The sequence below is a fragment of the Symphalangus syndactylus genome, chromosome 5 (genome assembly GCF_028878055.3).
Source record: "Symphalangus syndactylus isolate Jambi chromosome 5, NHGRI_mSymSyn1-v2.1_pri, whole genome shotgun sequence".
Lineage (NCBI taxonomy): Eukaryota > Metazoa > Chordata > Mammalia > Primates > Hylobatidae > Symphalangus > Symphalangus syndactylus.
In genome coordinates, this window is record NC_072427.2 from 30,027,733 (window position 1) to 30,042,919 (window position 15,187).

Below are 15,187 nucleotides of genomic sequence, written 5' to 3' on the forward strand. Positions count from 1 at the left end.
AGCTTTTACTTCTTCCCAAGTCAGCAAATAATTCCACCTCCTCATTTAATAGTTGACTATGAAGACCAAGCCATTTTGATTTTGCCTCCAATGAGCTTTCACATTTCATTCCTCCTTCCACTCCCATGACTACCAAACCAATGTAGGTTCTCCTCATTTCACTCTAAGACAATAGCGTGGCCCTCAACTACTGTCACACTCTTCTAGGCTCTGTGAGCACAATGTGTCTCATATTCTCTTCTGCTGTCACCAGATTTACTTTACAATAGTTTTTTTACTGTCACTCCCGTTTCTCAACCAGTTACACAGAAAGATGAATAGCCAGGGTGATAGTATACTTAGCAGAGGAAATAAAAAAAAAAGATCTGTCATCAGTCCACAGACCTGTTTAAGTACAAGATATTACATCAGCACTATTTCCTAAAACTCTTCTACATGAGTCCTACCCTCCTTGTGTTATAGCTCAAACTGGTCTGTATACTCTGAGTATCTCATTCTCTTTCCTAGATACCTGATTGTGTTTACTTTTCACCTATGTAAATAATTTTCCTTCAACCTCCACCAGCTGACCAAACCCCACTCACATTTCACTGCCCAGCTGGGATCTCACCTACTTCATGAAGTCTTCAGGTTACTATTGCCAGAGCAACTCTTTGCTGCTTTAAACCTCTGATAAATTAAGTCCACGGTTAGCATTTGATAATCAATAGAGTACTTAGTACTTTTAATCCCCTCTTATATAGTTGGCATTTGGTATAATGAAAAACACTTTATTAGGAATCAGAAGATTTATTTGAGTAGGTCACAAGCTGACTTATTCAAATTATTCATTTGAATAATGAGAACAATAACACTGTGGCAAAAAAGAATCAATTAAGAAACTACGTAACAGATTTTAAAACTGAAAATGGCATTATTCATAAAGTATTTGTCTCTATTCTAGGTGGTAACCTAAGGTCATAAACTTAAATTCTTAGAATTCTTACAATAAAATGTTGAAAAGCTATACTGGCCAATTTTGTAATCACATTTTAAAATGTTCTGATTTAAAAAAAAAAAAATTTTGAGACGGACTCTCGCCCTATTGCCCAGGCTGGACTGCAACCTCCACCTCCTGGGTTCAAGCGATTCTCCTGCCTCAGCTTCCCGACGAGCTGGGATTACAGGCACCCACCACCACGCCCAGCTAATTTTTGTATTTTTAGCAGAGACGGGGTTTTGCCATGTTGGCCAGGCTGGTCTCAAACTCCTGACTCAGATGATCCACCTGCCTTGGCCTCCGAAAGTGCTGGGATTACAGGCGTGAGCCACCACATCTGGCTGATAAAAATGTTTTTATATATTTATTCTGAATTTGCAAATTTCTTCCAAATCTTTTCCTTGATCATTTTTTTCTCTCAAATAAGATTTTGAACAAAAAATGACCTGTCTTCCTTTTCCCATGCTTATGGGAATACTGAGTAAACATACACAATTTTATAAACAAGCACATAAAACTAACGCACAATAGTTGGCCAGGCAGTGCTCATGCCATAATCCCAGCACTTTGGGAGGTCTAGGTGGGTGGATCACTTGAGGCCAGGAGTTTGAGACCAGCCTGGCCAATATGGTGAAACCTTGTCTCTACTAAAAATACAAAAATTAGCTGGGCATGGTGGCGCATGCCTATAGTCCCGGCTACTCAGGAGGCTGAGGCAGGAGAATGGCTTGAACCCGGGAGGCGCAGGTTGCAGTGAGCCAAGATTGCGCCACTGCACTCCAGCCTGGGCAACGGAGTGAGATTCTGTCTCAAAAAAAAACAAAAAACAAAAAACAAAAAAACAACAACAAAAAAAACTAAAGCACAATAGTTAAGTCATTTCTCCCCAATCAGTAAGGCTTTGTTAAAGATATTTTAACATTAAACTATGAAAAATGTAAGAACTATGACTTGGTGGCTAGTAAAAGACTGGTGTTGTGAGCAAGAGAAAGGTTAAAAATTTACTGTTTTTCAGTCTTGTGTTTATTTTGTATATGTAAATATTTGGCTGGGTTACCTAACATTCAACTTCCAAAACTGATCATGAGGTTTTATGACAAGAGAAGTACTTTTTATAGCAATTTGACTGCCTGATCCAAAAACAGTCTACGGAAGCTTTAAAGGTAACAAAAGAAAACTGTACACAATTCTAAACAACTGTTTCACACCCAACCTGGGACGTCCACTCACTGTAATAGTATATTTGTGATCAACTTTGTAACAATCTGTCAAAAGGAGACCTCTAACATCTGCTCACGAAGGAATCCCTTCAGCATTTCCTGCTCTGCAGCAGAAAACACATGGGAATCACTCAGAACTCTGGATTTCCAATAGAACAGCCTTTCCCAGAGAGTAAGTCAGAGGACGCTGTCTTCTGAGATGCTATCGTGTAAATTATTAAACAAATTTGGGAAAAACAGAAAACAGCATTAAGCCTCCAAGAAGTCCTTTGGCAAAATATATTCTGAACCTGGTTTCCCAAAACCTTGTAATCCCCTCAAAACAAACATCTATTAACAAACCACTAGGCCGGGCGCGGTAGCTCATGCCTGTAATCCCAGCACTTTGGGAGGCTGAGGGAGGCAGATCACGAGGTCAAGAGATAGAGACCATCCTGGCCAACATGGTGAAACCCCATCTCCACTAAAAATACAAAAATTAGCTGGGCATGGTGGCACACGCCTGTAGTCCTAGCTACTCGGGAGGCTAAGGCAGGAGAATTGTTTGAACCCAGGAAGGCAGAGGTTGCAGTGAGCCGAGATCATGCCACTGCATTTCAGCCTAGTGACAGTGAGACTCTATCTCAAAAAAAAAAAAAAAAACCCACTATATGAGTGCTTACAGAACATTTTGAGAGCTATGGCAAAGATGAGATTGCAGGTGTCAGGTAAGTAAACTCTTAAGAAACAATACTGAAAAAAATAAAATAAAGAAATATTTAAAAACAATGGACAAAAAATAATAAAATAAGTAATTTTAAAAAACAATATTGGGCCAGACACAGTGGCTTAGACTTGTAATCCTAGTACTTTGCAAGGCTGAGGCGGGTAAGATGGCTTCAGTCCAGGAGTTCAAGACCAGCCTGAGCAATATGGCAAAACCCGATCTGTACCAAAAATACAAAAATTAGCTGGGCATGGTGGCATCCCAACTACTCAGGAGGCTGAGGGGGGAGGATATCTTGAGCCCAGGAGGCAGAGATTGCAGTGAGCCATGACTGCACCACTGCACTCCAGCCTGGGCAACAAAGCAAGAACCCATCTCAATAAATAAATAAGTAAAAATAAATTATATTGCTTTACCATGTGGCAGAACTCAAAATGAGCTCAGCATATCCATATGTAATACTAAAGGTTAAAAAAAAAACAAACAAACACATACTTTTTGTTTCTGAGCTTTACAGATGGACACCATGCCCAAGTAACTATTCTGTAGTATCAACACCATAGTTAGTATGTATTCTGACTACACAGAAATGATTCTTAACAGGATTTTAGCCCCCAAAACACATATATAAGCATGTAAAGCATATATAACTAAAAATAACTGTAGAAACAAAGCTCTTCTAGAGAAAGTTCCGAAGTCTGAAGTAGTCACTCGTATTTTTACCCTAAATGCAACTATTACTATCTCAACCATAGAAATGATCAAAGGAAGGGCTGGATATATTTAGATTTTAACCACCGTAATGTAGATTATGTCACATAATAGAATTAGTCACCCGAGTGTTTGAACATTCTCAAGTTAAACTGCTCATACTTTGAGGGCCTACTGAACATTTTATAAGTAACCTAACAAATTGTGATCTTTTCCCCACCTTCTGTAAGACTTCCAACCATAAAAAGAAGCAATACAATTACCATTTGACTCTACTCAACTGTAAGCATTACCTCTAGGAGTAATTAGCCAGTTCCATAGGTCCATGAGATTTCCCATGATTATCCCTAAAAGTACCAATTAGGATCACAGGCATGTGGGGACCACTCTCTAATCGTAACATTCTTTAAACCCTCAATCACAATTTACATTTGAAAAACATTAGCTTTTTTATGGTAAAAAGTATGTGTGTATATATACATGTGTGTATGTGTGTATATGTATAAATACGTGTGTGTATGAATCATTAAAAACTCTACCTATCAACAACATAATGCTTTACAACCAGTGGTTCTAGGTGTGGGCCCCAGAACAACAGCATCAACTTCACCTGGAAACTTCTTAAAAATGTAAATACTCAGGCCCCACCAACAGACCTACTGAATCAGAAACCCTGGGACTAGCTCTCCAAATGTTTCTGGTGCACACTATATTTAAAAAAAAAAAAAAAAAAAAATGCAGGCCAGGCACAGTGGCCTCATGCCTGTAATCCCAGCACTTTGGGAGGCCAAGGTGGGAGGATCAAATGAGCCCAGGAATTCAAGACCAGCCAGGGCAACATAGTGAGATCTTGTCTCTATAAAAAATTTTAAACTGAAGAAAAATTTCTTTTTAAGTAATCACTTAAACTTACCCTCCTGAGAGAACAGGTAACACCACTCGAACAAATGGAGGATCAAATGGAAAGTTATCCTAAAAAGCAAATAAGCAAGTTTAATTAATTTAAAGAACATCCTTAATGTTATACTATTTAGAAGATTTTAAAAGATACTATAAAGAATGTGTACATTTACTATCAGATGATGGGTAAGAATCATAAAATTAGTACCCAAAACCAAAATGAAAACCAAAGCAAATAAAAATGAAGTTAAAATCAGGCCCAAACAGAACAGGGTTATGGTAAACTGATGAAACACATGAAGGGGTTCCATTTCACTAGAACTATATAAAGGAACCATTCAAATAATGATAGACTAGGTAATTTAGATCAATTTTCTGACTGAGAACTAGAAAGGTGAACAAAACATAATAATTTCAGGGCTAAGAAAAGGGAACACCAGAGAGCAGGATCTTTTTTCCCCCCTTGGGTTTTCTTCCAATTACAGAAGAGAAAAAGAGGAGGTTCACAAGCTGAGCTAGAACTCACAGACTCACAGAGCTCACAGGGAGATAAATACTGGAGCTCAGCATCCACCGAGGAGAGGCCCTGCTAAGTCTCCCACTCCTTAGGTTGGGACCCTGAAGAACAAACTGCAAATTGCCCTGACAGGGAATGATGGCCAGCTTTAATCATCTCAGTCCCTGATCGGATGAGGCAATCCTGGGTTGCTAATTTCCAAGCCCCTGGCGGGGGCAAATGTAAATCCTCTCTGGAGAAGATTATCATCCAAGGCTTCAAATTAGTTCTACAATTTTTCATATATAACGTCTATCACTAAAAATAAGCCACATGAGACTTAAAAGATGAAATAATAGAAAACAAGAGAAGCAAATAATAGACACATAACCACAAGGGGTCAAGATAATAGAGTTAACTCTGTTGAACATAAGCAAGGAAAGAAAAGACAAGACTAAAAGTCTGGCAGAGAAATGCAAATTATAAAAATGAACCATATGGAAATTCTGAAATTTAGAAATACAACAGCTGAAATTAGCAGCTTAATGGATAAGTTTAACCACAGCAGTAACTTAGCAGAAGAAAGATTCAGTAAACTGGAAAATAGACAAAATGGTAGAAAATGCAGAAAATAAAAAAGATAATATATTGAAAAGTTTATCACATACTTAAAGTCCTGGAAGAAAAAAAAGAATGGGACAGAACCAATACCTGAAGATACGGTTGCTGAGAATTTTCCAAATCTGATCAAAGAAAAAAATAAAATTAATATTTAAAAACAAAGGACAAAAAATAATAAAATAAGTAATTTTAAAAAACAATATTGGGCCAGGCACAGTGGCTTAGACTTGTAATCCTAGTACTTTGCAAGGCTGAGGCGGGTAAGATGGCTTCAGTCCAGGAATTCAAGACCAGCCTGAGCAATATGGCAAAACCCGATCTGTACCAAAAATACAAAAATTAGCTGGGCATGGTGGCATCCCAACTATACTTCACAAGATTTAGCCACCATAAATACTTCAAGAGAAACAATGGAAGCTAGGATAAGAGAACGATATCTTCGAGGCACTGAAAGAAACTGCCAACCTAGAAACTTACACTCAATGAAAATACTCTTCAAAAATGAAATAAAGGCCGGGCACAGTGGCTCATGCCTGTAATCCCAGCACTTTGGGAAGCCGAGGCGGGCGGATCATCTGAGTTCGGGAGTTCGAGACCAGCCTGACCAACATGGAGAAACTCCATCTCTACTAAAAATACAAAATTAGCTGGGCGTGGTGGTGCATGCCTGTAATCCCAGCGACTCAGGAAGGCTGAAGAAGGAGAATCGCTTGAACCCGGGAGGCAGAGCTTGTGGTGAGTCGAGACTGCACCACTGCACTCCAGCCTGGGCAACAAGAGTGAAACTTGGTCTCAAAAAAAAAAAAAAAAAAAAAAAAGAAAGAAAGAAAAATAAAGGTTTTTTTTTGTCTTCAGACTCACACTAAAGGAAATATTAAAGGTTATTTTCAGACAGGAGAAAGAGGATCCTCAATGAAAATGTGGAGAATAAAGACCATAAAAAAGAGCAAATATGTATGTGGATATAAGTGGATGCTGACTAATTATATAATTATGTGTAGGGTTTTAGATAAGTATAGAACTAAAATGCATGATGACAGGAGCACGTATATGGCAGGGAGGACATGAACTCAGTGTTCTAAGGTCCTTGTATTGACAAGGAAAAGGAAAAAATATAAATTTACAAGTTTATATTAGACTTTGACAAGTCAAAGACATATTGTAACTGTAGCGTAGTAAAGAAGAATAAGAACTACCACGCTGACAGAGGTAGGAAACTAGAGTAATCAAAAAATCCAAAAGAAAGATGAAAAGGAGTGTGAAGCAAGAAGGACAAATAGGAATAAATCTGTAAGATGGAGATTCAGACCCAAGTATTAGCAATAATGAATGGGTCCAATTAAAAGACAAGGATCATCAGACCTGATAAAAATATATGAAGAGAGCAAGATGATATAAAATGAGGGATAAGAAGAAATCATTTTCTAACTTGCAATAGAAATGTAAGATTATCCACAAGATACCAACTTAATGACAAAAGAGACCAACTTAACAACAGTTATTATAATCTACTTTCAAATAAAGTAGCTCACCTTTCATCTATATTTAACAGACATAATGAAAGGTATAGAGGTTGATGTAAAGCTTGGTAAAGTACAATTTCATTTAACCTCCTATTATTTAGATCTTTAAACATGTGAATCCCTAATGAGTGACTACAAAACATTATGTATGATTTAATTCATTTTAAACAGTTCAGAATAACTCTTCCACATCAAAATCTGGGGGCTCTGTTCCATAAAGTCTATACCCTGGAACTCAGGAATCCAGATTTTACAGAAATAAAAAGTTCTTCAGGGAGGAAAAAAAAGGTTGACGGTGACTGTTAAAATGAAGTTTCAGTTACCTTAGTATATATTAACTCAGAAACAGACTCTCAGGCTCTATAAGGATCTCAGAAAGTTATCTGAGATCTTAACATCTTAGCCATCTAAGTTATTCTTAAGGAAGAGGAACATTCTATTTTTTAAAGACTACATCACCAAATGGCTCTAAATTGTTACAAATCGCTTCCTCACATTGAGTTGAAAATCACCTCTTTGTAATTTGACTTACTAGTTTTATGCCCTGCGTTCACCAAAAGCAAACAAAAACTAATGCTTCCATATACACAGTCCTTCAAATAGTTGAAGACAAGATAACATCGACCTTCGTATGTTCTCCTCTCCAAATCCACAATTTCACCAGCTATCCTCGGACACGGAATACAATCTCTTCCCAATCCTGGCTATTATTCTCTAAAAGAACCTAAGTTTATCTAAATAGACCCTTCTTAAAGTACTACCTCAGAATTCAATTCAGTAATTCAGATGCTGCCTAAAACACCAAAAAGTGACTTCCTTAAAAGCATAGCAAGTTGGATTTACCAAGTTGCTGACAAGGTCACATTCCCTCCTGCCCCAACTCCCATCTTTGTGTTATGTTTTATCTCAAGTTCCATTTTTCTTATTATTCAAGTTGTCACCGTGGACATCAGAGGCCATAAATACATACTGTTCTGGCTCTTTCCTGCAAATCTTTCTGAGTCATACCTGCTATCCTCCAAAGTCTGTGAATCCCGATACTAATAACTTGGCAATTCAGTTTAAGGTCCTCTTCATAAGGTCAGTTAGCTCAAGGCAATCACATTCTTCCTAGGCCTCTTAAGAAATACTCCAACCCCAGAAAAGGCCCTTCTTTCTGTATCAGGAGCCATGGTCCAGAAACACAAATCCAATAGAAATTCAGCCATTTACCTCCCAGATTGTCCCCTCCCTGAAGGTTTACCTAGAGCAGGAAAAAATAATGAAAACACTACCTATAGTCACAAATCCTCCAGTTTCCTGGCCAATATTTCATATTCCCGTAAAGATACCTCCCAAAGAGGAAGTGACAAGGGAGGGGCACACCGGCGGCTATAGGGACTAATAAGAAATAGAACCTTTTTTTTTTTTTTTTTTAAGTTTGGTGTTAGGCATAAGGACATATAATTTAATTTTTTAAAAAGAAAGATACCTTTCTTTTTTGTGTGTTTTGTTTTTTGTTTTTGGCCTGGGTGCTTCATTCGTTCCCCCATATAAATTAGTAAAAATGTAGCCATTAGCAACTTCAGTCAATATATACCAGACTCATATTTTAGGAAGACAACCCAGTTGACAACCACAACAGTTTCTATGATAACAAAAGTGACAGATAATACTGACATTTGGATCACTTCAAGAAAGTTCAATCATAAGATATATCCCCATGCAAAAACACACACATAAAAAAGCTATGTAAGAAGCTTTTAGAAAATTACTATCCTTTTTGTAAGTACAAAGGAAGTATTGCTTTTTCCATCAAAATATCTCATATATCCACAGATTTTAAACCATTACATCTTATCCAGATCCATATTAAATCACGCCTGTAATCCCAGCACTTTGGGAGGCCAAGTCAGGTGTACCATGAGGTCAGGAGTTCAAGACCAGCCTGGCCAAGATGGTGAAACCCCATCTCTACTAAAAACACAAAAATTATGCGGACATGGTGGCACATGCCTATAATCCCAGCTACTCGGGGGGCTGGAGCAGAGAACTGCTTAAACCTGGGAGGCAGAGGTTGCAGTGAGCCAAGATTGCACCACTATACTCCAGCCTGGGCCACTGCACTCCAGCCTGGGTGACAGAGCAAGACTCTGTCTCCAAAAAAAAAAAAAAAAAATCATTAACATTTTTTCTAGATTCCATTGCTATTCTTTAACCATCATTTCTAGCATCTTTAAAATACTTTATTAGGCCAGGTGTGGTGGCTCACGCCTATAATCCCAGCACTTTGGGAGGCCGAGGCAGGCGGATCACCTGAGGTTAGGTATTCAAGACCAGCCTGGCAAACATGGTGAAACTCCGTCTCTACTAAAAATTAAAAAATTAGCCGGGTGTGGTGACATGCACCTGTAATCCCAGCTACTCAGGAGGCTGAGGCAGGAGAATCACTTGAACCTAGGAGGCGGAGGTTGCAGTGAGCCAAAACTGTGCCACTGAACTCCAGCCTGGGCAACAGAACAAGACTCCGTCTCAAAAACAAACAAACAAACAAAAAAAACCTTATTAAATATAACACATAAATTCAGAAAAGTACATAAAATATAGAGATATACCTTAAGAAGCCATTGTAAATTATGTGCCCATGTAATCACTAAACTGGCCCAGAAATATATTCTAGCCAGTATCCAAGAAGCCTGCACAGATGTACCTTTCAGTTCACAACTCCCTACCTCCCACCTAGATGGACTCCTTACCCTAACCTGTATGTAATCACCTCTTTGTTCTTGGACAGTTTTCCTCTTTGGGCAGTTTTGCTGCTCACGTATTAATCCATAAATAAGTGTTTCTCAGTTTTTATTTTTGCCCCCCTAAGAAGTCTTTTTAGAAGTTTTCTTCCTAATTTTACCCCCCTGCTCCATGGAATTTTAACACCACAGATATATCGTATATCTGTTTATGTTCTGTGGCCCTTTGGAGAGCAGCAGACCATTTTAATAGCTAAGATTGTTTTCACTCTAAAGATCAGTTTTCACTACAATGCAGGTGATATCGCCTCCACTAAGAAGGCATGCCCTAACCAACATTAGTTTTACCTATTTTTGAACTCTATATAAAGGGAATTGTACAAAATAGGTTTTGGAGTCCAGTCTCTTTTACAACTGTGTTCAAGATCCACCCATCTTGTCCCACATAGCTGTAAACCATTTTATAAACACAATTCTCCATTTTATTGGAATGAACACTTGGATTTTCTATTTGGGGCTATTATAAACGATGCTGCTCTGAACATTCCTGTGTCTCCTGGTACGCCTAAGTACTCATGTCTTACGGAGAATATGTCTACGAGATTCCTGAACCACAGGGTATGAGTATCTTCTACTTTACCAAATTGTTTTCCAAAGCACTTGTACACACATACGCCCCCCCACTGGAAGTATATGGGGTCCTGTAACTATTTTCTTACCTTAAAAGAGAAGTTAAGCAAAATATATTCTATGCCTTCTTTTTCTTTTAAGATCTGAAGATCACTGTGCAAAGGACTATCAGGGTCAACCCTAAGAATTACAAAACAAAAAACAATTCAAATAAAAAGTTAGAAATTTTTTTTTAAACTAAACTCAAAAATGAACTAGTCTGACAGCTAAAATAGAGCACCTAGGGCAAGTTCCAGAAAGAGAAGGTCTAAAGCTGCTCTGTATCACCAGGAAAAATAGAGGTCACTATAGCTTCCAGCTCCTTGGAAATAAATGTCCAAAAGAGACCATAATACTCTAAATCTAATCTAGTAAGGGAGTTCAGAGTTTGCAGTCATTCTAAAGGAAAATAGTCACATGTATATAATTTTCTCAAGAACTCAAAAAAAGTTTAGGAAAGCATATTAAACTTATATTATTAGCCAAAGGGTTCAACGAGAAAAGTTTGCCATGGTTGGAACTATGAAAAGTTAAATCACTAAAAAAACCTGTATTTGTCTACAACTGTCCTATATATACGGGCCCAATTTGAATCCCACCTCCCCCCAACTTTTTTTTTTTTTTTTTTTTTTTTTTAAGAGACAGGGTGCCTCATTCTGTTGCCCAGGCTGGAATATAGTGATACAATCGTGACTCACTGCAGCCCTGATATCTGGAGTGCAAGATCTTCCTGCCTCAGCCTCCCACCACCCCCTGCAGCTGGGACTACAGGTGTACTCCACCATGTCTGGCTAATTTTTTTTTGTAGAGATGAAGTCTTGTTATGTTGCCCAGGCTGGTCTCAAACTCCTGGGCTCAAGAGATCCTCTCACCTCAGTCTCCCAAAGTGCTGTATATATTTCAAATATAAACTGGTTATCACAGTCTCATGAAGTTATTAAATACACTTTTGTTTCTAAGTTCCCCTGCTCTAACTCCATAAAACACTTTATCCCACAGCTGGTCCCTCTTTTTGTCCTTCCTCTTTCTCACTTTCTTATTTATTAAGCCTCAGCAACAGCTCATTTAAACAATCTAAGAACTATTTCTATAGAAACAAAGTCTAAAGTTCTAAGTAAAAGCCATAGTATAAACGTATCAAGTTAGAAGGAAAATAACCTCCATTGTGATAGTCTACCATTACAAAGAGTGGGTTAGCATTAAAAAGCCACTTACTTCTGCAGTTTAACATGCCAGTCATATAAACTGTCATTTACGAGTTCCACTGAATAAATCCCTGTTAAGATATAGAGCATGTTAGCTACTCTTCATTTGATCATATAACTATTACTATGGTATAAATGTATACACTAAATAGCCAACAAAAGCTAGAAATTTTGCTCTTAAAACATGGAACAGCTAAGCTATATAGTAAATATTACACTACTGCAGCTGAGTATCTTATGCCCTTAACAGATAATTACAGCCATCAATTGAGAAGATTCTTTAATGAGTTGAAAAACTGCTTACCGTTTAGTCTGACTGAAAAAAAAAAAGATTATGCAAAATCATATGTACTTAAGATTTTTCTTCCATGAACATACATTTCTACAAAGATGGAATCCTTCTATGTATATTGTTTTATAATCTCTCTTCAACTTTCAGGGACATCTTTCCAAGTTAGTATACATAAATCTATGCACAATCTTTTTAATGACTTTGTGGTAGTTTATTTTATGGATATGATTTAACAAATTCCACCCAATATCTGTTTTTTTTTAATATAAACAATGCTGAAACAAATGATTACTTAACATTTAAAAATAAAACCAGTATTCAAATGTTTGTACTTTATTAGGTTTCTACAGATAAACTTTTAGACTTCTTACACAAAAAACTGTAAGGACACCCACAATTCTAACAACTCAGAAACAAGTTTGGCTTATCCTGCATGCTACAAAGCAAGGATTTTTCCTTGTTTTTATTTTTTAAGCAAGTTCTAATTAATTTTGATGTGCTCACACTAAGAATTCCTGAATCGGTCATAACGCTAGAATTCCTGAATCGGTCATAATGCCTTTTTTTTTTTTTTTTTTTTTTGACAGAGTCTCACTTTTGCCGCCCAGGCTGGAGTGCGGTGGTGTAATCTTGGCTCACTGCAGCCTCTGCCTCCTGGATTCAAGTGATTTTCCTGCCTCAGACTACTGAGTAGCTGGGATCACCAGATGCACGCCACCATGCCCAGCTAATTTTTTATTTTTAGTAGAGATGGGGCTTCGCTCGCCATGTTGGCCAGGCTGGTCTCAAACTCCTGACCTCAGGTGAGCTGACCACCTTGGCCTCCCGAAGTGCAGGGATTACAGGTGTGAGCCACCACACCCAACCAATGCTATCTTTTCAAATTAAAGTTTGGCTCATTATTTAATACTATTAGAATCTCTGTAACAATATGAGAATTTTACCTCTAGTTAGAGAGGTTCCATAATATTCAAGTCATATTGAGTAAGAATACTCAAGTCAAACAATGAAATGAAAACTTTAAAATCCTATATATTTTAAAGGTAATAACATAACTATCTCTCTACAATAAGAGTTGATTATCTTGCTTTCAAAAATGGGAGGGAATCATAAAAATCAACTTGGCAATTATTCTCTGTAAAATGAAATGTATTACTCTTATTTACTTTCCAAGCAATATTGCTCATGCTTTCCCCAGAAGATGAAAATCATGTAAGAGTTCACTGTTTATCAAGAAGAGGACAAAATTCCAATGGACCTATAAAAACATTTTTTAAAAATCCCAAAAACAAGTAAACTCATCCTATTTTACTCCTATATCTTTTCGAACTTGATTGCATTTGAGTTTCACATTCCTGAAATAAAGCTAGTAAACATTTCCATTTCTGTCCAGTTTTAAGAAATGACATTTATAATCTGACAACAGAAAAGAGCAGAAGAACCATAAGGAGAGCAGGGATCCAGAGATCCTTACCTGTTTTATAACTCTGTGATCTGTATATGTCCCTGAGCTCTTTCATAAGTCTATCTGAAGCTTGCACTGACCCAGACACTGCACCCTGAAACACAAAAGCCACTGTTTACCAGGGGCTACTGAGCTAAGATTTAAGATATTTCAACCTGATCTAAAAGATTACAGCAAAAATGGATCACCACTCAACATTTTTTTTTTTTTTTGGGAGATGGAGTCTCGCTCGCCCTGTCACCCAGGCTGGAATGCAGTGGCGTGATCTCAGTTCAATGCAACCTCCGTCTTCCGGCTCAAGAGATTCTCCTGCCTCAGCCTCCCAAGTAGCTGAGACTACAGGTGCACACCACCATGCCCAGCTAATTTTTGTATTTTTTTTTTTTTTTTGGTAGAGACGGGATTTCACCATGTTGGCCAGGATGGTCTCAATCTCTTGACCTCGTGGTCCGCCCACCTTGGCCTCCCAAAGTGCTGGGATTACAGGCATGAGCCACTGCACCCAACCTCAACATTTTAAGAATTAAAAAAAGTCCAATTAAATGAAGCATTATGACGTTTCAAGAGGATGTTAAAACTAGGCACAAGTCTGGTTCATTTCCTATTTCTTCTCATGTGAAAAAGTCTAGCCAACATGTCCAGACCACCACAGACTCCACAATAGCATAGAATTCAGTATGAGTCTATTCCAAACCCCAGCAATTTTTGAAAATACTAGAAGACACTCAAGGTGACACATTATTAATTAAAATAGAGTTCCATTCATAAGACTACAAGCAAGAATATTACACAGATGGTCTAATTCGCACATTAAGACACTGAGAAACATGTGCCTACATGCGACTGGTTTCAGTTTTTCAGTGCAGGGACATCTCTAAAGATGAAAACACATCAATATCTTATCATAAGACTAAATACAAACGGAACTATTTTTTGGCCACGTGAAATTAAAGATTTTAAACATTGCACTGTACTCTGAAGGGGGGAAAAAATCAAGTTTCCTAGCTCATTTCATATCTACAAAATATGAGAAGTTTTTCCTATCTCTAAAATATGAAGAGTAGCTATTTCACACAGTGGCTATGAAGACTAAATGTGAAGATATATGAAGTATAAAGTACTTGGCATAGTATCCGTCATGCAAAAGTGTTCAATAATTTATAGTTGTTTTGACTATAACTCAAACTGGAATCCATCACAAGACATAAAGTACAGTTATCATTAATTCAAATGACAAACTTTGTTTTTTAAGTAATCAAGATACGGGGGCTTGACTAAATTTCTTTGCTCTACTAAAAATTATAAATTAGATTAATATATAAATAAGACTAAAGGAGGGAGAGTAATCTACCTGTTTTCAACATTTGACATCTACTTACCTAACAATTCATTCCCTGTTTTGGGGAACCTGTACCCAAGACAAAGTAACTACTACTCAGATTTCATGGAGTTGGTCAATAGCTCTAACACAAGGCAGGAAGTAATAAGTGTTCAGACAATCATTTGATGTTTCCCTACTCTGAGCATTTTATATATATACACACATCATTTTCATTTTTTTTTGACAGCAATCATCCAAAAGGTATGTACTGTCTAGCCATATTTTAGAGCTGAGGAAAGTGAAACCATAAAAGATGTGTTTGTCACCAAACTCAGTGTTCTTTTCACATCCTG

The 15,187-nt window shown here is 37.5% G+C and overlaps 1 protein-coding gene across 11 annotated transcripts in view; it reads right to left on the reverse strand.

Annotated features, from left to right (window-relative positions):
- The window catches only part of UBE2Q2 (ubiquitin conjugating enzyme E2 Q2), a 58,946-nt gene that overhangs the window by 13,106 nt on the left and 30,653 nt on the right, over positions 1-15,187 (reverse strand). For 10 of the 11 annotated variants that reach the window (XM_055277664.2, XM_063638722.1, XM_055277668.2 and 7 more), the window contains 4 exons: positions 13,523-13,607; positions 11,767-11,827; positions 10,602-10,692; positions 4,530-4,588 (listed from right to left, as the gene is read on the reverse strand). In XM_055277664.2, coding sequence (XP_055133639.1) covers positions 4,530-4,588; positions 10,602-10,692; positions 11,767-11,827; positions 13,523-13,607 — 296 coding nt within the window. The remainder of the gene's footprint in view (positions 1-4,529; positions 4,589-10,601; positions 10,693-11,766; positions 11,828-13,522; positions 13,608-15,187) is intronic. The other variant, XM_063638724.1, reaches the window with a different exon arrangement.